Here is a 24,961-nt window from a genome sequence, read left to right as displayed (position 1 = left end):
ATGATTTTGGACGACATGCTATAATGTGACAATTTTTTCCGTGATTTTGGACGACATACTATACTATGACAATTTTTTCGTGATTTTGGACGACATACTATACTATGACAATTTTTTCGTGATTTTGGATGACATACTATACTATTACTTTTTTTCATGATTTTGGACGACATATTATAGTATGACTTTTTTTCATGATTTTGGACGACATGCTACACAATGACTTTTTTTTCATGATTTTGGACAACATACTATACTATGACTTTTTTCGTGATTGTGGACGACATACTACAACATGACAATTTTTTCGTGATTTTGGACGACATGCTATACTATGACGTTTTTCATGATTTTGGACAACATACTATACTATGACTTTTTTCTTTCGTGATTTTGGACGACATGCTATACTACGACTTTTTTCTTTCGTGATTTTGGACGACATACTATACTATGATTTTTTTTTCGTGATTTTGGAGACATACTATACTACGACTTTTTTCTTTCGTGATTTTGGACGACATACTATACTATGATTTTTTTTTCGTGATTTTGGACGACATACTATATTATGACTTTTTTGTCATGATTTTGGACATCATGCTATTGATTTTTTGCCGATATATAACAACTCATTTGGGCGTTTACAAATATCAACATATCCACTGTTTTCCCGATCTAATTTAGTGATCGAGTCTCTTCTGGAGTTGAATAAACATCATGTTATATATTGATACTCTTGTTGTTCAGTGTGTTAGCAGGGTCATTAACACATCCCACTGTCCCAAAGTTGCCCTAACAAAATTTGGTCAAATGTTCTTGTGAGATTTTGTACAAAGTCACATGAGCCAGTAAACAGTGTTTGTTTAATTTATTGTTTTTGGATGGTGATGATGACGTCGTCACTCTGAGTGGATCTTCTTCAGTCCAGGGGAGGATATCACAATGACAGACCAGATTAACGACACACACATGCTCATTGTGTTGCTTGTTTCCTGGAAACATCCCGATCACATTCATGCTCCCCAGAGGATGAAACTTTTCCTTTCATATTTTGGATCCTCCACATATTTTCTCTTGCCCCGCCCTCAGGGCAGACCGTACACACACAGGGTTCGTCACATCTAACCAACATGTTACTCTAAATATTCCTTCTAAATGAAGCGATGCAGAAAGATTTGTTTAGAAGTTAATTTACTGCAGGTCGTTGTTAACAAGCACAGTCACCATTCACAGTTTGACAAATCTCTACCGACACCTTCAGACAAACATCACAAACTTCTACCACCACCGCGGCCTGACCAGCGGGTGGCGCTGCATCACACTACAGCTGAACACATGGTCGTAGTATCCTGCGTCACTGATGAAGATAATGCCCTTAAATACAAAAAAAAACATGAGCTATCAGAAGTCATGATGCTAAAAAATAAAAATCTGATGCCACGGCAGGAAACACTACTCGCCTGATGGCCACTGGCGAAGCTCTATGACATCACTGCCCATCGACTATGTACAATTTACACGTTTACCTTTTACACATTTATAATGCAACTATGTTTGTAGCATAAGATCTGCTCTGTGTGATGGCGTATCAGGACACAAAGGTCTGACATTTGGAGAACAAAGTCATCTTGAAATAAGAATAAAGACATTACATGTAAAGTAGCATTACCACCCTGCGGTTGTTTGACTCCGCCCACTATGTCTGTGAAAATATGGTTGCTGTACACACACCTTTGCCCTGACAGCACAGATCTTTACAATCAGCACAGTTTGAAGGTGGACACAGTGACAGAGTAACGTCCACAAGTGTTTTATGTAGAATATGATGATGTCACCAAATCTGAATTGTTTGTTCTTGAGTCCAGGTGGACGTTTGTGCCAAATTTGAAGAAAATCCCATGAGGTGTTGTTGAGATACCACATTCACAAGAATGCAATGGACAATGTCACAGTGACTTATGAATTCATGAGTTATAGCCAAAAACATGTTTTGTGAAATCACGTGACCTTGAACTTTGACCAGCAAATTTTAATCAGTTCATCGTTAAGTTTGTGCCAAATTTGAGGAAACTCCTTTGAGGACTTCTTAAAATATTGTGTCATGAGAATGAGTTGGACACAAGGTTACAATGACCTTGACCACCAAAATCTAATCTGTTCTTGTTACAGTCTAAATAGATGTTTGTGCCAAATTTGAAGACATTTCAGGGTGTTCTTGAGATACCACATTCACGAGAATGCAATGAACAGTGTTACAGTGACTTAAAAATTCATGAATTATGGCCAAAAACATGTTTTGTGAGATCATACTGACCTTGACCTTTGACCTTCAGCCACTAAGTTCAAATCATTTCAATGTTGAGTCTGACTGGATGTTTGTGCCAAATTTAAGAAAAGTCCCTCAAGGACTTCTTGAGATATTGTGTCATAAGAATGAGTTGGACACAAGGTTACAGTGACCTTGACCTTTGACCACCAAAACTTCAGTTAATCGCAGAGTCCAAGTGGACATTTGTGCCAAATTTGAAATAAACTCCTTTTAGGAACAGACAGATGGACGGACACCACACAACACCACGCTTCATGTGATTACACTGTATGTGAATATTTTTACATTTACTGACAGTCCTTGAATGCAACATGTACAGAGTTCTGTCTCTGTTTAAATATTCTCAAAATATTTCAGACTTCATTCTTTAACTACTGCGACTTCTCTTAGTAAAATGTTAACCTTTATCTCATAATTTCTTTTGTTTTACATATTTCTGCTAATATTACGATACTTAATTCCCTACTGTCCTGACTGTTCTCATAATATTACAAGTTTAATTCAAAGTATCACTTCTTCCCCTTAAAGTGGTCCTATAATCTGTGGTGTGTCACGTTCTAATGCTCCGACTGCTTCACACCTACACAAGTTCTGAGATGAATCCAGATCTTTTGTTTCGGTGGCCCGGTCCTCTTCTGCACTGAGCTGCTGATGTCAGACGATCTTATATTCAGTGTTTGCCTCTCTGACACTTCACTTATTCCATCATCAGTTTCTCAGAGGTCTCAGAGGGAATGTTTTAGCATGAGGTGACGGATCATGTGTCGTGGAGGGTCTTCAGTCTTTTCCATTCTTCATGACCAACCACAGCAGGTGACGTCACACTCTGAAGCAGGAGAGGTGACGTCAGCAGCTGTGGGATGTTACCACACTACATGAAGCAGAGCTCTGTGCTGCAGGTAGTGTGAGCAGATCCTGTTGTGGACCAGGTCCTGATCCTGGGCTGAGGATGATTAGGAGTCCTCTATCGAGAAAACCTGGTGTGTGTTGGGGAATCGCTGAGCGTTGTAGTCCGGATCGTCTCTCACTCGCTCTTTGATGTCGCTCTTTACCTGAAGGGAGGACAGACAGAGAGGTGAGTAAGTCTTCATCAAAATAATCCTGCGCTGTTTTCAGAATAACTCCATCAGTCAACCCTTCACCCGAGTATAAAGCTACACAATCAACACGATAACTGAAGGTGAATAAGGCAGGATTTATAGTTCTGCGTCGAATTGACGCCGTACCCTACACTGTAGCCTGACGTGCACCTCCCCAGGTCTGTCTCTGTAAGCTGAAACCATTTCCCTCAGTGGAAACAAAGCTTTGATTTACTTTAATTTCACAGATAAGAAACAATAAATAAAAAGACAATAACTAGTGTTTGGAGGTGTAACTGCAGAGTGACACAGACACACCACTGCACAAGTATAAATCCACCTTAACATGAACGAGTTTAGCAGCAGTGCGTTACCTGTCTGGTGTATGCTTCCTGCAGCTCCGGCCTCTCCAGCTCCCCCTGCAGGCTGTTTGGGGCGGTGACAGGCAGGGCTCCTGTGGCACGAGCGGCTCGACTCACTGCGTCTGACAGAGACAGGTGTGGGCCTTCACACTGTGTTGTCTAGGGACGGAAACACGACTGTTACTCTCCTGAAAACAGACGCTTTTTTAAAAGACCTTCTTGGGGCTTTAATGCCTCAAATTGATGGGACAACTTCTTTAGCGTCAGAAGCAAAAAGGGCAGTGAGTTGAAATCGAGCTGCTACAGTTGGGGCAAGGACAAAGCCTTTGTACATGGGACACCTGCTCTACCAGGTGAGCTGATTGGCACCCTGAAATCAGACATCCTTAAAGGGACGTTTTGACAGCTATGCCTGTTCAGGACGTTTCTGAGCTTTGCTTCGCTTAAAATCTGGAAGCAGAGGGAAACAGTTAGCCTGGCTCCCACAACTCTGTTCTGTTAGCTAACAAGCTATTTTCAACAAGTCACCTGATTTCTTCAGCGTAAGAACGGAGCTAAAGCCTGACGACAATCAGTACGTTTACATGACATCAGAGGAAATGGATTTATTGTGTCAGTCTGACTAAAACCAGACGAAAACCGCTCTGAGCATGCTCCACAGTTTCCGCCCCGGGCTTTGACCCGGAAGTCCAATAGCATTAAATGTGTAAGAGAAGAAGAAGCCGGTAACAACATGGAGAAATCTACATCCAGAGCCGTGACTTTTTGGACGGACCAAATGTACAGAGCTGTAAAGTTGTCCACCATGGTACCAGTTAGCTGCTAGCTAACCGTAGCTAACTTGTTTGTCCATTGTTTGGTCTGTGACGTAATAGGTCAACAGGAAAAAGGTCCAATACTAACAAGCTGAAAGGGGGCATATCTCCACCTATCGTAGAGGAGTCGCACATACTTGGCTCAATAAATGGATTCCCCTCCCGTGCTTGTATACTGGGACAAGGACAGTAGGCCAGTTAAACTGTGCTATAAACATAGCTTCACTGTGCACGTAAATGTACTGAGTGATTATGTGATTTTGACACAACAACTCTGACAGTCTCCCTCAGTCTTGTCTACAGTGAGACTACACCCACACTACACTCTGACACACAGCAGCGCTCACCTTCCTCCTCTTGGCGGGCATACCGTGCAGGTAGGCGTCAGACAGCGGCGGCTGGGCTTTGATCTTCCTCTGAGACAGCATGTCATGTCTGATGATGGGAACCCATTCCTGAGCGAGACATTATCACACAGTCATAATCTATAAGCTGATGATGGCTCTGGTCACATGTGAGAGTGATTTACATCATAGGCACAGCAGGTTTGTTTCTACACAGCTTTTTCACATCAAGGCGTTAGAAGTGCCATAAAACAGACACAGAACAACTTTGAGTCGAGGTATTAAAGTGTTTCCATTTGATTCCTTACGGGTGGAACAGCTGCAGCCCACGGCTCCACCTCAGGGGCTGCCCCCTCCCGTCCTGTCGGGGCCCCAGCGGGGCACTGAGCGTCCCCTGCTGAGGCGGTGTTGTCTCCGTGAGGTGCCTCCCTCTCTGCACCGTCACCTGACGAAGCCATGGCCTCCTCTGCTGTGGTGGCTGCAGCCGGAGACAAACTCTCCTCCATCTGATGAAGAAGAGGTGCATCAAAGTTAGAATTTGGACTATCATGACATCACTAATGTCCAGCTAAACATCGTGGGGGCTGGTCTGACCGTCTCTGTCTGACTGACTGCACCTGAAGCAGCCATCGTTTTGTGGCATATATAACAGAGGATATTAGTCTGTTCAACATCTGCTCCCTGCTCTTTGATCACCAGATTCTAATCGGCTCATTCTTGAGTCTACGTGGACGTTTGACCTTTCGTCCAACTCATTCTCATACACGCAATACCTCAAAACGTCCTTGAGAGATTTGGCACAGAGTCCTGCACCAGGTCGGGTACCTGCAGGTAACCCACAAGAAGCTGTGTAACGGGTAAAAATATGTATATATATAAATTCACAGGTAAAATATTTTAACATCTAAATCACTATTATCAAGCTGCAGTTGCTTTTATTTTGAAAGTCAGTGACACCAGTGTGACCTTTGACCCCGTGGTCACATTGGTCACCGACGTGGAGGACTCCAGCCATGAAACTGTGCAGCCCGAGGATGAGGTGGCAGCCTACATGGAGTTCGGATCCTTTGGAGGTTTGATGGTGGTGGAAGGAGCATGCTAACATGTTTCCTAACCTGGCAGTGATTGAATGTTTTCACCATCCAGTCAAAGAGACGTCCAATTCAAGAACGGAGAACCAGCTTCATGTGAGGGACTGGAGCCTGGGGGGGTCTGATCATGGGGGAGGGTTTTAAATTTAAATTCTAATCAGTTCACTGTTAAGTCCAGGTGGACGTTTGTGCCAAATTTGAATTTAAAATTCCCTTCAAGGTGTTCTTGAGATGTCACGTTCAGATGGACAACCTGTCAACATGTCTCTGGTCAAGATGAGAAAGAAGTGAACTCACCTCCACGTTCGGATTCTCTGGCGGCTGCTCCCCCTCAGCCTCCGTCCTCTGGGTCGACTGCTCCTGAAGTGACATCGCACTTTAACAGAATTCATTTAATGTCTGAACTGAATCAAGCTTAAATTTTAAACCTCGGGTCTGAACATTGTTAAACTCTCTGTGTTGTTTGTTGGATGCAGTTTGTAGGGGAGGAGCTTCCTACAGTATTCTGTTATGTGCACATTTATCTTAATAAAGTTGATCACACTGTGCGTCTTGTTTAATAAATGAGAGCACATTTAACCAGCAGTGATGGACCTGATCCTGTTCATGTAACTCGTACAGACCAGAACCTGCTGCACACAGGATGGTTTCACAGGCAGCTGTAGATGTTTCTGGATGAGTCCACTCGGTGCCTCTGTGCCGTGCGCTCAGCTCCAGCTGCTGTTACTGAGCACGCTCATTAATGACTGTGTTTATTACCTGTGTGTAGATGATGTAGTGCTGGATCTGGTCCTCAGTCACTGGGTTGTGTTCCAGGATGACGTGCAGCCTCATGGACATCATACTGGTCAGCCAGTTGACCAGACTGGGATTGACTTCTGCAGACATCCTCCTCTACACACACACACACACACACACACAGAGCTGTTGACTTGTATCACATGAGTAAAGCACGATGCTGTGGTTATAAACGATGTGTACTAACGATGCGGTGGTTGATGACGGCGGTCAGAGATCTCTGCTCTCCCCCGAGACAGTACAGGTTCAGAGCCAGACACTCGAACAGACCCTGAGTGCACAGCAGCAGCAGACGAGGGCCGAACGTGGGATCTGTGTGAAGAAACAGAAAACCACTCACACCTCCTCATCTTCACATCGCAGGTGATCCTGACATGTTGGGATGAGCAGGAGACAAAGTTTGGGTGGAGAGATGTCCGTGAGCTTTAGATTAAAATTAAGGTTTTCAATGAGAACATCTGCAACTAACGACACTTCCTACTGTCATCAGACCTTCAGTCTACAGCTCATATCCTTAGACTCTTCGTTGGCGAGACTTGAACACAAAACAGACCAGAACAAGCAAAAGGTTCGGACAATCGTTTCATTTCTCTGTAGAGTCCTCTCCATAATGTTATATGATGCTTAGAATCACAATCTGAGCCTGTCAGCAGGCTGAAGTCTGATTATCCACACCGTCAACAACACAGACTGCTCAACAGCTCAGCATCAGGCCTTTAAATAATCCATGAGCGCCTCCCAGTGGACACAAATAAAATGATCAGTAACCAGGTCACTGTGGTGTCAGCTGATTGGCCACTGACTGAGTGAACTCACCGTTATGGCGCAGGATGTGTGAGGCCATCTGTGTGAACTGCTGTCTGAGGAAGGACACGTTGGTCTGAACGATGTCCACGCCCTCTCGCACTGTCACTGTGGCCTGGACACACACACACACACACACACACACACACACACACATGTTCATCACTTCATACCCAGCACAGCATATTACACCGGGTTCACACCACACAACATTTTTATCTGTTCCAACGGTCACTGTCACATTAGGTGATTGTGAAGTCATAAAATCTTGTCGTCACTTGGCCGACAGACATGACACACTACATGATGGTCCACGACCAATTATTCCTGGTCGTCTTTCACAATGTGTGTGATGTCATCAGATTATTTGTCTTCTTCTTATTATTATTATCTCAGTCACTGTGTGTGTTCATGTTCCAGCTGAACTGTTACTGTAGTGACGTAAAAACTGTCACCAGATGGGCGGAGCTACATTTGAAGTACCACACGCAAACTATGACAGTCACTGAATCCTCCACAGGAAGTTCCTGCAAATGTTTCACAATAAAAGCCTTTTTAGAAAATGAAGGGATTCTCTCAGCTGAAATGATAAGAGGCTTTTAATTTGAAACAGAAACAGGAAGTGTTGAGTTTGATTAAACTAAAGCCAGAATGATAAATGGTGGTGTGTGTTTGAGATGCAGCTGGCAGCCTCTGCAGCTGTGCTGAGTAAAGGCCCAGACACTATCTGTGAGTTTGATTCCTTTATATCCTCCATTATGAAGAAAGAACATTCTTTGCTAGCTTGATGCTAATGGCAGTACTCAGCGGGTTGATAAAGTGCCTCTGCTGTTTCCTTTTTTCTCTGTGCTAACGTCCCTACAGGAAATATCTAAAAGGCTGGGCTGTTGTTGTCCTCCAGTTTTCATGGCAACAGATCGCTCTGTGTTCCTATTGGCCAACGTGACAGCTGTGACGGGAGAAGTCGTGAACGACAAAAAGGAAATCAAACATGCTAGACTTTCTGTCGGGATGTCGTGAGGTGTCTCAGACGTGGCGTCGGTTGTCGTTTTTCGTCACTACACCAGATGAAACAATGGGTTATCGCGTACGACACTCATTGTCGTTCACGATTGGAGCCGACACTGCGCGACGCTGCGTCAGGCTGTAACCAGGCTGATATCATGTAGTGTGAACTCAGCATGAGATGAGGTTCGTGTGTCCTTACAAAGCTCTCAGCGATGTACTCCTCCAGCCCGTTGATGAGGTCCTCAGCTGCTGCCTGCAGAGACGACAACGTGATCAACAAGTTCATACAGTCCACAGAAACTCTGCTCACGTGGAGACAGTTAACATCAAGGTGTTGCATCATTGAGCCGTGAAACACACAGACACCTGACAAAGACCAAACTGTTTGCTGAACGCTCGTCAGATACTCGTCCTGTCTTGGGTGCTGGTCAGTGTCATATCATGAGTAATCATATCGAACTGCTCAGTGTGTGAACACAGCGAGGGTCTCTCTGCGTACTTACAGCGATGTTAGCGTCAGTGGGCTCTCGGCCCTGGAGGTAGTGTTCAGTGAAGAAGTCGTTGAGCTGCGGCTGAATGCGGCTCAGAGGCTGAGCGTTCCCATGGAGCAGCAGCACCATGTCCACCATGGAGAAGCTCTGACACACCAGGGACAGCAGGTCGCCAAAGAAACCTGTCGGGACAAGAGACAGGTTATCAGTGTGTCAGTAACAAGCCTGATGAATGATGTTAGCTGTGAAGTCATTCTCAGAACATATTGGGACGGTGATATGAAGGGTAGTGTCGACTGAAAGCTGCGTACAGTCGTCCTCCTGTGTTGTGACTCACCCACAGCATCTCCAGAGCCCGGCGTGAACAGGTTCCTGGTCTGAGACAGTCTCTGGATGAACTGGGCGATGCTCTCTCCGGTACCCTGCTGCGCCCCCAGAGAGCTCATCATGGTGGACAGCACTCCCTGCACGATGCCGGTGAACAGCTCCGGGCTCAGAGAGTCTCCACCTGCACCGCTGCCGGCCTGAGGGGGGGCGGGACCGGTGGACTGAGGGGGGACTGTGGCGCCGGGACCACTGGCGGGTGGCTGCACAGAAACACATTATCCAGGGACAAGCTTCTATTTTATTGTTTATGGCCCTCCAGACCACCTGGAGTCAGGAGAAACCCTGCACACCTCCATGTTCTGCAGTGCTATATGAACTCACCGCTGTGAAGTCCGACACGCCCTGGAAGAAGCCGGGCACCCCCGGCAGCGTGACAGTGATGGAGGGAGCCGGTCCAGAGCCGAGACCTCCTGGTCCAGCTGCTCCTCCCAGCAGAGAGGCCAGCAGCTGGGCCAGATTCCCCTCAGGACCGCCCTCTGCTGGCTGACCTACGGAGGCAGTGTTGGTGGTGTGGGTGGACGTCTGTCCGGAGGTGTTGGCAGAGGGAGGGGGAGGAGACGTGGTGGAGGTATCAGATGAGAAGGAGGTAGAGAAGGAGGACTGAGAGGTGGCTGACGATGACATGGACATGGGATCACCTGGAGGAGTTACAGGAACAGGACAGAGTAAGAACAGATGCACTGATGGTGGACTGCCAGCTGAGTGCTGGGTGACATCATCAGCCAATTTGAGTCAAGCTCAGACCGGCCAGTTCACACCACTGACACTTTTCTCTGCAACACTTTTGTCTCGTCTCCAATCTTTGGTCTGAACTGGACTCAACAAACAACAGTACTGACTCAGTGTCACTGTGATGGGTCTCTCTATTCAGGCTGGTCTCTGTGAGCTGTTGTGTTGAAAGAAATAAGCAGAAATGACTGGTTGGAAAAACTGACAAAAATCTGAAACATACTTTGAGTTTCCATTTTAAAGCACAAATCTGTGGATCTGAACTCAGGGGTCACTGACTTGCTCTTTCATATCATACCTTACTCAGGTGTCTTCATAACTTCAGATACTTACAGACACTAACATTAGATAATGAGTCAGTAACAGCTGGTTCACAAACATAATTACACTCTGCTAGTGTGACAGTACACATGTACCAGTCTGCAGCACTGTACCATCTGTGTTACAGTGAAGACAGTGAACATTTGCTCTGTTAGCAACACTCACTTTTTAGCTTATTCTAGCTTATTTAGTGTAATTATTACTGGGAGTCAGCTGGCAGTCCTGTTGACTTGGTGTGTGCTAGCATACTGCTCGGTAACTGCTGTCTGTGTGCATGTTACTTGTATTGTCTCCATGTTATGTTCTGTCTTACCATGTTTTTTTATGTGTGTGTTTTTGTGCCACTGCAGCCTAATTTGCGCTTTGGGACATTAATAATAAAACTGAACTGAACTGACAGTAATGTAGAGTCGTCACTGACCCGTCTGCCCCGGCATCAGGAGCTGTCCCACCAGACCGCTGATCATCTGTGTGAGGGAGGAGGGAGCCAGAGGGGTGCCCTGTTTGGAGAGAAGGGGAGGAGCCACATTAGCATTAACATGCAGTCAGTAATCTGTTATTCAGTACACTGGAGGAAGTGGATTGATGGAATACTAATTATTTGAAAACTACTGAAAACATTTCTAACAGTTTTCTGATGTTTTATGATCCAAACACCTGACTGATAAATCAAGAAGCAAACTGTCAGGCTGATGTATGAAGCTCTTTGGCTGCAGCCCTTCATGTAGCTCCGTGCTGGTGTTACCTGTCCTGGCTGCTGACCGGCTGTGGGCACCGTGGCCCTCACGTTGATGGTGGTTCCCCTGTTTCCCACTGGCTGAGGGATGCGGGGGGAGAAGGAAGGTCTGGTGATGACGACCCTCGCCTGAGCAGGGTGGGGCATCTGCGGTTGTGCATTTCCCTCAGCGCTGGGTGTAGATCCAGGGACCATCTGTGCTGGGTGGCCCACTGAGGCTGCTGTGGCCATGGCGGCGGCTTGGTGGGAGATCTGGTGCACAATGGCCTGCATGAACTCTGGGGGCAGACCTGGGAAGTGGACGGGGGTCGGTCCTAGAACACAGAGAGGTCTGTCCTGAAAAACACATCTTTAAACCTCCTGACCCAAAGAGTCAGCTGTTACCATAGCAACAAACCACCCAATCAGAGCAGCACTCACCAGGCTGTCCGGTACCTGCAGCGTTTGGCTGTCCTGGAACCTGAGAGCCAGCAGTGGACTCACCTGGTGAACACAACGAGAGCAGAAATCAGCTTCACACTGACTGAAGGAGGAGCGTCGAGGGAACGCTGCAGAGCTGGACCAATCACCACGGCCGCACTAACACGCACAGTCAGGCTCTACGATGACATCACAGCGTACGTACCATCGAGGTTCATCTGCATCATGACGACAGGCTCCATGGTCTGGTGGGTGATCCGGATTACTCTGGGTCCCCCCGGTCCTTGTTGATTGGTCCCATTGGGCTGAAGAGGCGGGGCCTGACCTGTAGCCTGCTGATCTGATTGGCCAGCAGCGTGAGAGGGCTGACGCTGTCCCTCAGCTGCCTCTCTCCCGTTAGACGTCATGGTCACTGTCGTCCCCAAGTTCATCTGGACAAGAGAGACATCTTTATCTTTAAGGTCAAGTACGAACTCACGTAAACATCACGTCATTAAGTTGAAAAAATAAAACTGTCAGTGATGTAAAGTTGCCTAAAGCCCTGATCACACAGAAAGTGTCTCAGCAGCTGGAGGCGCCTTTTTACAACAGTTTTTAATGAGAATTAAACTTTTGCTCGCTGAGTGTGTGCTGCTACGCGCCTCACGTCTCTGAGCTCTGGTCGCCTGGCATATTTGCTGCAGCGCTCTGAACTCCTCCAGCTGAAAAACTAACTCGGAGCAGAAAGCTCCCCACGTCACCTCTTTTCTCGTCATGGTCACGACAACAAGTTTACAGTTGGTAAACAATGGAGGAGAAACAGGTGGTAGCGGCTGCTGGATACCCAGAGCTATACGCGCCGACGAAATTCTGAGGAAACCATGAAAGAGTCGACGCACAGAGGATCAGAGCGGCGTGAACCTACTGGGATGGGCATGTGTGGCAGACCAGCCTGGAGCAGGACCGGGTGGCTGTAGTGGGCCATGGGACGGACCACATACAGGTGACGTGGAGGAGAGGTCGCCAGGTTACAGCGTAGGTCGCCGAGGACGACTAAGCTGTTGCCAAGGAGACGCAGAGCATCTCCGACCAGGTTGAGAATGCGCTGATCCTCCTCTCGCTCCTGGATCTGTGGAAGGAGACAGAAAGCACTGCTGTGTCAGCACCTGTCACATGTTTGACATGACACAGACCACAGACCACAGTTAGTGGCTGATGGTGTGTTTACAGAGCACACATCATTTCAGTACAGACAGTGATGATGAAGGTTCCTGCTGGTTGTGTCAATGTTTGTCTGTTTGAGCCTCAGTCAGTGAACACGTGACGTTTCTGTCATGTGATTATGATCAGCTGATCTCTGCCTCGTGCAAACTTACGTTGTTGTTGTAGTCTGCGGAGGTGGCTGCTCCGAGGATGGAGTGAGTCCTCTCGATGAAGGGACGTAACCTCTCCTCCACCCTCCTGACCTCAGACAGAACCTCCACAAACTCCGCTGGACTCGGGTGACTGAGGACAAACAGAGGAGAGGAGGAGTCAGAAACCCTGCTGATGAACAGACATGATCAGACACACCTGTGATGAGAGATGGTCACATGATGTCTGGGTCCACTGCAGCCTGATGGTTACACCTTGTTTCCACCAAAATGATTGTGTGTGAGTGAGTGTTTGAATCGTATCGCCCTTCATCCGACATGAACAAGATAAGGAGACACACCTTTATATATTCAACCCCAACAGATCATGTGATAACACGTGTGCGAGAAGAGCCGTGCGAGAGGACTCTGATGAAGAAGCGTCAGATAAGGTTTCCATACATGGATGATGTGCTGATGTCAGACTTACTTGGGCCCAGTGTTGGCCGGTCCCTCCGTCTGGGTGGAGGCGGAGGATGATGGAGCAGGAGGAGAGCTGGTGTCCATGAGCTGTGATGCTGCAGCACCTCTGTCAGAGGAGGAGGAGGAGGAGGAGGAGGAGGATGGTGGGGGAGGAGGAGAGGACTGAGATCCCTCTGGCTGTGAGAGGGAGCTGCTGCTGTCACTGGACACGCCCTGTAACACACACACACACACACACACACACTCAGTACTGTCGTCTGTCTTGTTGGTTCATTGAGGGGTGTAAAGTGGACACTGACAGCATCCAGCTCAGAGTCCTGCACCGGGTCAGGGACCTGCAGGTTCCCCTCATAAAGCTGTGTAACAGGTAAAAATGAACTACACGCGGGCAGCAGGTGAGAACAGCCATGAAACTTTGCAGCCCAAGGATGAGGTGGCAGCCTACATGGAGATCAAGACACCCAAGGAGGATCCTTTGGGGGTTTGATGGTGGTGAAAAAAATGGCACCAAAATGTCAGAAAAAATGGTGATAAAATGTCTAAAAATTAGTATTAAATGTTGACAAAGTGTTTGGAAAATATTATAAAAAAAAAACGTCCAAAAAAGTTGATAAAATGTCTGAATGAAATTCTAAAATGTCAAAAAAATGTTGATAAAATGTCAAAAAAATGTTAATAAAATGTCAAAAAATGTTGATAAAATGTCAAAAAATGTTAATAAAATGTCAAAAAAAATATTAAATGTCAGAAAAAAAAGGTAATGAAAGTTTGAAAAATATTATGAGAATTTCCAAAAAAATGTTCATGAAATGTCCGAAAAATACTAATAAAATGTTAAAAAAAAAATATTCATAGAATGTCGGAAAAAATGTTAATATAATGTTTGAAAAAGAGGTATTGAGAGGAGCATGCTAACATGTTTCCTAAGCTGGCAGTGATTGAATGTTTTCACCATCCAGTCAAAGAGACGTCCAATTCAAGAACGGAGACCCAGCTTCATGTGAGGGACTGGAGCCTGGGGGGGTTTGATCAGGGGTGTGGGTCACAGGACTAACTTAATGGTTGTGGCTTTGACTTAGACATAATGACGGGTAACAGGTCAGCTCTGGTGCTGAGCTTTATGGGTATGGGCGGGGGCAGGTCTTTAAAAATGGCCCCGTGCAGGACTCTGCCGTGTGCATCGTTACCTCCAGCCTGTGGATCAGGGATCGAGCGTCTCTGAGCAGGTTCTCGGCCAGCTGCAGCCTCATCCTGGGCTCACTCTGCACCGACTGGTCCAAGTTGATCTGCACATCCACCGAGCCGTTGCTCTAAACACACAAACAACAGTCAGCTTCACAGGAAGTGAGAGGCTGAAAGATGAACTGATGAAGACTGAGCCTTAGAGTCTTTACCCCGGAGCTGGTGCTGACCCTGCTGCTCCTTCCAGCCTCACTGACTCCTGCCATCATCTGCTGGACAGACATCTACAAGACAACGTCCAACTGTCACAAAGCATGAAAGCCCCGCCCCCTTCAGAGAAACACAGTGAAGCTTTGGTGTGCGTGCAGCGCGGCGTCCTCACCTGGATCTGCTGAGGGTCCATGATATTGACGGGCAGGTTGAAGGTCCCCAGCATCACGTAGCTGTTGCTGTTACGGTCATGCAGTGCACCCTGGGAGGAGGTGGAGGCGTGGCTGCTGCCCTCCGCCCCTCCGGTGGAAACACCTGCACCACCAGAGCCAGACATGGTGGCCTGAGGTGGGGCGCGCTCCACCAGGTGGATCACTTTCCCGTCTACATCTGACGGAGACACAAAAGAATAGACTTCATTTCCTACTGTTATAACATCTACTCAGTCACACCTGTGTAGGCCGTCAGCTGTCAGGTACTCACTGTACTCAGTCAGCCTCCTGTCGTCCTGCAGGACTCTGCCCTGGTAGATGAGCCTCTGTTTGTCCACTGGGATCTCCACTGATGATGCGATGTGCTCCTTAAACTGCTTCACAGTCAGCTGAGGGGCGACACACAGCACAGAGCCTGTCACTGACACAGGCAGTCTAAATAAAGCCGTACCTGAGTCAGGTAAGAGCATTACCTCAGCCCGGACTCTGTAGCTCCTGCTCTGAGAGTCCAGAGTCTTCACTGTCACTTCGATCATGTCGCTGGTCTCAGCCATAGTCCTCAATATCTGGAGGAATAATAACGTCAGAGGAAACTGATCATTATGGATCATCTATAATGTGATTAATGAGTGACAGGAACAAAGCTGGTGACGTCAATCCTCCATCAAACTGATAAATATAATAAAATAATCACCTGATAACAAACAGCTCCTCAGCCTTGTTGTTGTTGTTAGCCTGTTAGCCAGACAGCTAACGTTAGCTAATCCCAGTTACCGGAAGGATAACCGGGCTGAATGTGTGATGTCCCCCGGGGACACGGTCCTCCGCGTCCGCTGGAAGTCTTCCTTTACCTGCTCTGACAAACTGTGACCACCGGAGGGGTTTTATTTTAAGTTCAACTCCCGTTTTCACACAGTGAGCGCAGTCAGGATGAGCCGCTGTCTTTATTTTCCCCGAATTAAACACGACACTGAACGCAACGTCGAAGGACCCCGATGACGTCAGCAGGAGTGTCTGTTTCATGCCTGAGCGCAATTTTGTGTTTTAATATGAAATCTCAGATTTAATTTATTTATTTATAGTAAAGTTATTCATAGAGATGCTGTGTTTGGGTGCTGCGGTTACTGTGACAAATATATTCATGCTTTTAATGTCTTATTAATTTAATTTTACCTCTCAACACATTCACAAATGTAAATTTACAAACAAAATATATATATATTGTATATATTATTATTATTATTATATTATTATATAGCCTATTATATATTTTATATAAAAATATATATTTTTTGTATTTATGTATTTATTTTGTTTATTTAGATTGTGAACGATTTCTTCTTCACAAAACAAAAACAGCTGTCAAAACGATATAGTGAAACCTCTGTAACATCCGCTTTATTTTAATTTATCTTACATTTGTTTTACTTTCATTGTCTCAGTGCTCCGTGTGTGTGTGTGTGTGTGTGTGTGTGTGTGTGTTATCCTGTTCGGACATGTGTCAAAATAAAATTCATTAATTAAAAATAAAGTTTTGATAAATGTCACTTTTGCAAGTTAATTTTAAACTAATCGAAATGTTGGATGTGCTAATTATTTACACTTATTTTCAAACTCCATTTTAAATATTTTTTTTAATCTTTGCACCCCCTGTCTGCACTTTTACTATTTTTAATGATTTAATTTATTAATTCATTTAAAAAATAATTTTAATTGATTTTTGAATTAATTTTACCTTTTATATCTTTTTTCTCTTTACTTTTTTATTGTAAATCTGTATCCTTTAGTGTCTTTTAAATTGTATTGCTCTGTAAAACACTTTGAATCTGCTGCTGTTTGAGATGCGCTTAACAAATAAAGCTGCTTTGTCTCAGTGTCTGATTATTAATGTAGAAAAGTAAACTAATCAATAAGTTATTATCGATATTATTAATGTTAGCAGCAGCAGCCTGTCAGCGGTTTATTAACGTGTCAGAATCCGTCATGTGCTGAGCTGGGCTGTAGTTTATTTTAATTTATTCATCAGACTCTCCAATAAACTGAGTTTCTGTTTCCCATGACACACCTCCTGCAAATTACGGAGTGTGTGTGTGTGTGTGTGTGTGTGTGTGTGTGTGTGTGTGTGTGTGTGTGTGTGTGTCGCAGGCTCTCCTCCTTTAAGAAGGACTCTCGGTCAGAGGACAAGTCGAGGCAGCAGTGAAGGTGTGGCGGCAGCAGAGTCCTGAGGAGGAGGAGGAGGCCCCACGGAGCCACTCGTGTCGCGGGTGGAAACTTTGCTCAGCTTCTCCTGATGTCAATCTTCAGTCTGTCAGTCCTCATCTGACACCGTGTGTGTGTGTGTGTGTGTGTGTGAGGGGGGGGGGGCTCAGAGGTGTGAGTCGGTGCGGCTGGAGGAGCCCTGAACAAGTCTGGAGACAGGAGGAGGAGCAGGTTGGATTTCCCCGTCTTTGTAAACCTGAACTCGGCGCTGCAAGATCCGGAACCCTCAGATCCCTCAGATCCCTCAGGGCCCTCAGGTCATGTTTGTGTCGCTCGAGAGATCTGCAGGAACCCACCGAGCTGTCATGGAGAGAGTTTGAACCCTGCAGCAGCGGCAGGTAACTGAGACACGCTGCTGTGTTTCCACAGAGCTGAGCTGAGGTCCGTCACAGCTGCTGTCTGTGTGTGCATTTAAACTGTCATCACACATTATGACACGGACTAGGATCAGGACTAGGATCAGGACCAGGATCAGGATCACTTCCTCATTTGATAACTTTGGTTCTGAGCTCCAGGGATGAACAGCTGTGTTTCTTCTCTCATGTTCAGTCGTAGAGTTTGTACGGAGGCTCAGTGCAGCCAAAATAAATTTAAATCAAAATACTGAGTTTAAGTCAAAATCATTAGAAACTGAGTTAAAGTGTTTGAATACACAGAGAACATGTGAAGCAGTTACTGTCATAATATTTTCAATTAATTATTTTTTTAAATATTTCATTTACGTTAATTTATGTTTCTGTAAATCTGAAACTGAAGATTTGTTGCATTTATTTCGGTCCTGTCCTCATGTGGCAACTTTTGGACGATTATCAAAAGACGGCTGCATCAACTTTGAATTTGAATTTTAACCATGTGCCCTCAAACAGTCAAGCTCTGTGGATTAAGAAATGATCGTCGCAGCATTTTAAACACTGTGATATTATTAGGAAGAAGATTTAAAGCGATCGAGAACGTGGAGCGATTTCCTTTTTCAAACGTTTCTTTATTTCAGGAGGTGTTTTTGCTCCGAGGCAGGAAAAACTGAGCAACTGTGAAAAAAGCTGGATGAGATTAAGGCCACGTTTAGAAGAAGGATGATTATGACATCATTCATTTGTTGTTTTCAGTTGTTTGTTTTGTTGTTGATTAGTTTGTTTTTAGCAGGAACTTTTCTCATTTACCCGGGATTTTGAAAAACTTCTGCGCGTTTCCACCGAAATTACCCGAGTAAAAAACTTTCCCTCAGCTGAAGAACACTGATTGGTGGAGCACACACTTGCAGTGTTCTGCACTTCCTGGTACGAGCAGTCGCTGCAAACTTTATTTCATTTCTACAAGTTTCACTTTGTTTGTGTTTTGATTAAAGATGGGTGCTGACACCTGGTACTGAATTAGCCCCGGAGCTACATTATCACAGACCGTAGTATTGATCAGCGCTAACGTATCGGTTCATCTGTGCTGAACTCCTCCACACACACACACACACACACACACACACACACACACACACACACACACACTCACAGACGCGACATGGTAACCGGTGAACAGCTGAGCGGCCGCGGTGGAAACGAAGTGAAGATAACTCGTAAATGACTGGAGTTGACGGCAGCTACACTCGTTACTGTAAGTGACATTAACCCTTAGAGAGTAAGAAGCCAATACTTTATCAATACATGTGTTCAGCTGCATGAACATGTGGACAGGGATATTCAATAGGCTCCGCCCACAGTCTCTCATCCATCGTCACTAACGTAATGACTGACACAAGGACAGCACGCTAGTTCAGCTGATGGTGAATTGTTCCTCATGAGCTCAGATGACAGCTGTCTGTATGGACCCTGACTTAGTTTGACACTTATCTTAAAATACTTTTAAAGAAACAGCCCCAACTCTGTACACCAGCACGTAATACAGGACACTCGCCGAATCATCTACGTCATCACGCTAATTTGAATAAATGTTCAGGAACTTTGAGGTGCGGTGGAAACACAAACCACACAGATTACCAGGAATTCTTTTACCCAGGTGAATAAATTCTGGTAATAAAAGTTTGTGGAAATGTTGGTGGAAAAGGGGCGAATGTTTCTTTTCCTTCCTTGACTACCACACAGCAGGTCTGTGTCAGTGATGATGTGTTAAAGTGTCGTCGTGTCATTTGTGTTTGTTTTGTGTAAATTAATTTTAAAAGAAATGCCAATTACATATGGAGCCGCACCGCCATCTCGCTCCCTCTGAGGCTCAAGAGAGAAAAATAAAAGAAAGCAAAAACCAAAAAAACATGGAAAAAGGAAACAGACGATGACGTCACATTTCAAACAGCAATACAAATATTTTTGAACACAGTTTAATCGCACACACACACACACACACACACACACACACACACACACACACAGCCAGGTTAAAGCTTTTAAGTCACAACAAAATTACAAGTTTACAAATTTGAATTTCTAAGTGAAATATCTTAAATACCATATTAACCCTTTCCCCGCCAGACTAAATATTATTTTAAGTTTCCAGCCACCGCCAGCATTTCTGATCCGATTCACTCATATTTCCAGACCCGCAGAATAATTTGTTCTGTGAATATGTGAACAGTGAATACATCAAACTAAAGGAGACGCCTCTGTTTTTTATTCCGTTTCTTTTTTTAATCAACATTTGAATTTTGCATTTTCATAAAAAAGAAAACAAAAAATTTTAGTTTGGCAAATTAATGTTGTCAAATTTTTGACATAGCGATAAATTCATTACTCAGATACATGTTTACAAAGCAGACAGACGTTTGCTGCTTGTCTTTTTATTCATTTAACTCTTGTGTGTAAATGAAGAGTTTACAAGGCGTTTCTAAGACGGCGTTGGTTCCTCATGACCTGTCGGTCAGTGAGCAGAGACAGTTTTGTATTTGTTGCGTTTCCCAGCCCCCGTGCTCTGCTGTATTTACCAGGCTGTGCTTCACTGCAGCTCTGATCTCCTCTTCATCCTCTCACCTTCTCTCTGGTCTTTGTCTTTTTCAGGTTTTCACAGCACTTCCTTTTCCAACCCTACTCCATCACTCAGACCGCTACCATGCGCAGATTCAGCTCTGAGGGATCCCTCCTGGATCTCGACTTCCTCCCATGGAAAAGGGTGGCACTGAACAGCCCACATTATGGGAGGAGCCAGGACCCCGGCACCTACACACCTCACTTGACAGACGATGAGCTGGGTGGGCGCTCACCCGTCCTGACTCCCACTATCCTGGAGCCGGGAGCGAGTCCCGGCCAGGCGGGGAAGAGGGAGCTGACCAAGGAGCAGAGCATCAGTGTGGAGAACCTGAGCGAGCTGCAGAAACAGGACAAGAACTACCTGGGAGTGTGTGTGATCAACGAAGGCTGCAGGGCCTACAGTGACAGCCAGCTGGCCCCGGGCCCCCAGGGCAGCACGGAGAGCATGGAGAGAGACGATCTGCCCTCCCCGCCTACTCCCTCCTCCTCCAACCCTTTCTCCTCCAAGTACCAGCACAGACACCACCATAGAACCAAACTGTCCGCCGCTAAACTGCACCTCAAGAGTCTCTTTGGACAGGTGGGTCAGGTCAGTCTCAGTCTGCACTGTAGAGCAGCGTCCCGGCAGGTTCTGAAAAAGACATATTTATTACTCTGTGTTTATTTTTTTGACATTTTGTCAACAATTTTTGGAAATTTTATGAGTATGTTTTTCAGACATTTATTTAATTTTTTCAGACATTTTAAAAATATTTTCTGGACATTCTATTCAATTTTTTAAGACATTTTATTTGTTTTTTTTTTCAGGTATATTGTAATTGCCACTGTTATGAAATATTGACTAATTAAATGAACCAGTTATGCTTCGGTAAACAGTTGAAGTTTAACATTTTAACATATTAACATAATTAAACATAATGTGCTTCGAGGACTTCGCTGAGATCACACAGCTACTGAGCTCCACGTCAGTGACTCCATCTGCTGATGACGACCACGTGAAAAGGTTGAAATCTTTGCAGAAAGTCATTAAACGTACCGTGCGCTCAGATTGTTGAGAGAGTTAAGTAGAGTCGGAAAATAAGAATTAAAAATGATCGTGACTCTGCGCACAAGATGACAAACACACTGTCGCTTAGTTTACAGGTTCAGACTTGTTTCTATGTGTCAGTATTTTACACTAAAAGCTGCTTGATGGTTTCTCACATCTCCAGTGAACTTTGTGGTTTCTCTTTCAGAGTCCTCATTCCTCACACTCCAACCTGGCCAACACAGAGCACAAAGAGAGGTGAGAGTCCTGTTTGTTTCAGGTGCTAAATGTTTCTGATTGACAGACAGATATTATCTCAGGTAAAATAAGACAACAGCAGGGTGCCGAGCTGTTTGGCCTCCAGGTGTTACTCAGACAAGGAGTTTGACGCCTGCTGGTTCACCTATCTCAACAAGCCAGACACTGAGGCGTGGTAGCTGAGGAAAGAGAGTGATTGGCTACGATCTGGTACCTGAGCCAAAGATTCTCGAGGCAGTGCTGAGAACCAGTCGGACATTAAACAACTTCGCCACAATATCTGAATTTTGGAAGCTGGAAAGGATGAAACGCCCTCATAAAAAGATCTACCCACGTCTGATCCATGAGCTCTGCATTGAACGAGTCTAGATGAGTCAGACGATGGTGGATATCCCTGGAAGTAATTTGGGCAGTAATTCTATTGTTATCTTATAAGATTGTTGTGGAGCCACACAGCGTCCCGATGACATGTGATGATAGCCATGTCTTTTGGCACAAACTCTGTGGCTGACGTCTGCTGTCTCTCTCTGTCCTGTTGTGCTCCTGGTCCACAGTGTCACAGAGAGGAGGTCTCGCCTGCTCTTCATGCGTCAGTGGAGTCAGGTGGGCCACGGTAAGAGGAGCAGGATCAGTCGGGAGGAGCTGGAGAACTGGGCCGAGTCCCTGAACGCTCTGCTGGACAGCCAAAGTAAGTCTGCTGCTTCGTTGTGGGGTTGGAGGTTGATTTAGCCAAAAGAACGTGTTAATGGCTCATGAAGGCATTGGTTTGAGGAAGTAAAGGGATTTCCTTTTTTATGTGCAAGTTGATTAATGTGATTATTTTCCATTTAAATCACTGAACAAACCAGATCAATGGGCGGCAGTACAGACGTCTGGAACCAAGCTAACTTGTGATGTAGATAACGTTTGAGGCTGCTCTCACACCTGCCCTGTTTGACTCAGTTCAGTCAAACTCAGGTGTGTTTGCCCCCTCAGTGCAGTTCGTTTGTGCAGGTGTGAACACACCAAAACAACCGGACCGAGACCTTCTTGAAGAGGTGGTCTCAGTCCGGTTCATTTGCATGCATTTGATCTGGTCCTCTTGTAAATGCTGCCGTGAGAACACGAACCAACTCTAGGCAATTATACAACTTTGGAACAACATGAGTCCCTGATTCAGACCAGAGGAGACAGCAGTCCTGTTAGAAATGTGTCTGAGGTTGGCCGATCCGTCCAAAGGAAGGAGTCTCAAATTAACATTAAATTGCTTTGGACTGAGTGGTATCTAACGGCGAAGACTGCAGATTGCAACCAGCTGAAACTTCTCGCCTTTAGGATTCCTTCAGCGTTTGTCATTCAGGAGGTTTTCACCGGGAGCCAAACTATCCACAGAGGTCTCTTCCTCCAAAACAAACGCTCATCGGACTGTTTGTCCGTTTTATCTGTTTCAGTTACCTTTTAAGAAGCAAACAAAGAACATAAGCCAGAACAGAAATCTTGTTTGTCCTCGCTGTCACAGACGTAAAGGTAACAATGTGCCAATAAAACAGGAGAAGAAGAAGAAGACCCGCAGCTAATGTAAACACTCCAGACTTTAAAACATACACAGGCTTCATGGGTGTTTTATGAGGTTGACATGTATTCAACATGCTTACATACATAAGGCCTGAGGGCTGATACATGTAGCTTCAGCTGATGTTAGCTGATAGCTCGTCTGCACTTTTCATGGCGGCTCTGACCTGAACTCTACACCCTGACATTTCACTGACTGACCACTTCTGCCTTGGAGAAATGTTTGTGCAACCAAAAGTCAAATCTGTCTCAAGTTCCCCTGCGTCGGTCTGAACTCACATGTTGCCGCAGTGATGTTGACATCCGAGCTGACGTCACTGGTTACTGTGTGCCGTGCAGTAAAACCAAGAGAGCAGTACTTCCCCTGACCCCACCGCTGCGTCTATGAATAGCACAGAGAGTTAACACTGCCACAAGATGCTCATAAATCACTGCCCCAACAGCACGTCGCACCAGCCTGACATTAACTAGGGTTAAAGTTGCAGCACTGCAGGTTAGGACACGTCTGCACAGGTGGATTCCTTAATCACTTCTTTGCTTCCTGGTAGTAATGTTTCTGTTGGCATGTTCCAGTAACCTCCATGATGACACCCACATCATTGTCACCCTCGTCAGCCAAACCTGGACAGGCTCTGATCAACCCTCTGATAACACAGCACTACAGGATTCTTTAGATGCCACAGAATGTTTCCATAACTGATAATCATGTGCCCGTTTACCATAAGTGATGTTCCTGAATTTATCACCTGTCAAGTCATTAATGTGCTTTTTATAACCACCAGACAGCCTCTGCTTTCTGTTTATTTCTTTTCTTATGAACTTTGTTTGACATTAGTGTTAAAGCACTTGTGAATGACAGTGTGATGTAGTTAAAGTCAGGGGAAGAGTAGAGATATGGACACAAAAATAGTCCAGATTCAGTGGGTTATTATTCAGGGACAGCTGGAAAGGTCATTCTCTTCACACAGGCGAAGAACGGCCCCCATGTCTTTTTCAGTTTCCCCGGAGAGCCTCTCAGTGTATGTCGGATTTCTCAGGCTGTAAATCACTGAGAGTCTCTTTTACCCACAAAGTGTGGGAGGGCTGTGGTGGTGATTTCGAGATTTCCATCTCACTAGTGTTCGACGTTAGGTCTGGGCGATATAACGGCTATGTACGATATATAGATACATCTTCAAGCAAGGTATAAATTTAGACACCGTTTATATAGATATAGTGTGTGTCTGTGGGCTTTGACTTGCAACTGAAAACTGCCCATTTCGTAGAAAATACCAACATATATATTGTGTAGCGCCAGTCAGTCTGTAAATACAGAGATATGAATTTTTGTCCATATCGCCCAGCCCTATTAGACGTCTAACCAGTAATGTTACGAAAGCTACAAGATCTGCTCCGAGCTTAAGCAAAGGCAACTGAGAGATGCTGAACAGGGCTGTAACGGCATTCAGCTCAAACAATGTCCCACTTACCTCTGATGAAATGTTAAAAACACAGTCCAGTAGTTATGCAGCGATATGACCAAAACATATGTGACCACAGGTTGGAGCATGTATTAGACCACAGGTTGGAGCACGTGTTAGACCACAGGTTGGAGCATGTATTAGACCACAGGTTGGACCACGTGTTAGACCACAGGTTGGACCATGTGTTAGACCACTGGTTGGACCACGTGTTAGACCACAGGTTGGAGCATGTGTTAGACCACAGGTTGGACCATGTGTTAGACCACAGGTTGGACCACGTGTTAGACCACAGGTTGGAC

General features: G+C 45.4%; 2 protein-coding genes across 4 annotated transcripts in view; one reads left to right on the top strand and one right to left on the bottom strand.

Annotated features, from left to right (window-relative positions):
• bag6l (BCL2 associated athanogene 6, like) overlaps positions 1–16,084 on the bottom strand; it is an 82,843-nt gene extending 66,759 nt beyond the window's left edge. The window contains exons 1-25 of one of the 3 annotated variants that reach the window (XM_050035405.1): positions 15,830–16,084; positions 15,609–15,701; positions 15,407–15,524; positions 15,096–15,313; positions 14,926–14,997; positions 14,719–14,841; positions 13,539–13,744; positions 13,073–13,202; positions 12,622–12,825; positions 11,923–12,148; positions 11,718–11,780; positions 11,307–11,611; positions 10,983–11,061; positions 9,833–10,149; positions 9,462–9,711; positions 9,137–9,306; positions 8,833–8,886; positions 7,638–7,740; positions 7,009–7,133; positions 6,783–6,917; positions 6,321–6,383; positions 5,241–5,438; positions 4,936–5,043; positions 3,786–3,932; positions 857–3,384 (exon numbers count right to left, since the gene is read on the bottom strand). In XM_050035405.1, coding sequence (XP_049891362.1) covers positions 3,286–3,384; positions 3,786–3,932; positions 4,936–5,043; positions 5,241–5,438; positions 6,321–6,383; positions 6,783–6,917; positions 7,009–7,133; positions 7,638–7,740; positions 8,833–8,886; positions 9,137–9,306; positions 9,462–9,711; positions 9,833–10,149; positions 10,983–11,061; positions 11,307–11,611; positions 11,718–11,780; positions 11,923–12,148; positions 12,622–12,825; positions 13,073–13,202; positions 13,539–13,744; positions 14,719–14,841; positions 14,926–14,997; positions 15,096–15,313; positions 15,407–15,524; positions 15,609–15,689 — 3,594 coding nt within the window. In that variant the 5' untranslated portion in view covers positions 15,690–15,701; positions 15,830–16,084 and the 3' untranslated portion in view covers positions 857–3,285. Of the gene's footprint in view, positions 1–856; positions 3,385–3,785; positions 3,933–4,935; positions 5,044–5,240; positions 5,439–6,320; positions 6,384–6,782; positions 6,918–7,008; positions 7,134–7,637; positions 7,741–8,832; positions 8,887–9,136; positions 9,307–9,461; positions 9,712–9,832; positions 10,150–10,982; positions 11,062–11,306; positions 11,612–11,717; positions 11,781–11,922; positions 12,149–12,621; positions 12,826–13,072; positions 13,203–13,538; positions 13,745–14,718; positions 14,842–14,925; positions 15,016–15,095; positions 15,314–15,406; positions 15,525–15,608; positions 15,702–15,829 lie in introns of those variants that run through there. The other 2 variants (XM_050035406.1, XM_050035407.1) reach the window with 2 other exon arrangements.
• Positions 16,085–17,315: 1,231 nt separating this feature from the next.
• Positions 17,316–24,961, top strand: part of si:ch211-152p11.4 (regulator of G-protein signaling 8) — a 15,256-nt gene continuing 7,610 nt past the window's right edge. The window contains exons 1-4 of the mRNA XM_050035535.1: positions 17,316–17,732; positions 20,394–20,952; positions 21,599–21,648; positions 22,203–22,336. Of these exons, the coding sequence (XP_049891492.1) occupies positions 20,446–20,952; positions 21,599–21,648; positions 22,203–22,336 (691 nt within the window). The 5' untranslated portion in view covers positions 17,316–17,732; positions 20,394–20,445. The remainder of the gene's footprint in view (positions 17,733–20,393; positions 20,953–21,598; positions 21,649–22,202; positions 22,337–24,961) is intronic.

The sequence above is a fragment of the Epinephelus moara genome, chromosome 22, assembly GCF_006386435.1.
Source record: "Epinephelus moara isolate mb chromosome 22, YSFRI_EMoa_1.0, whole genome shotgun sequence".
Lineage (NCBI taxonomy): Eukaryota > Metazoa > Chordata > Actinopteri > Perciformes > Serranidae > Epinephelus > Epinephelus moara.
The sequence above is the reverse complement of the archived record's forward strand: the minus strand, read 5'-3'. Positions and strand labels throughout refer to the sequence as shown.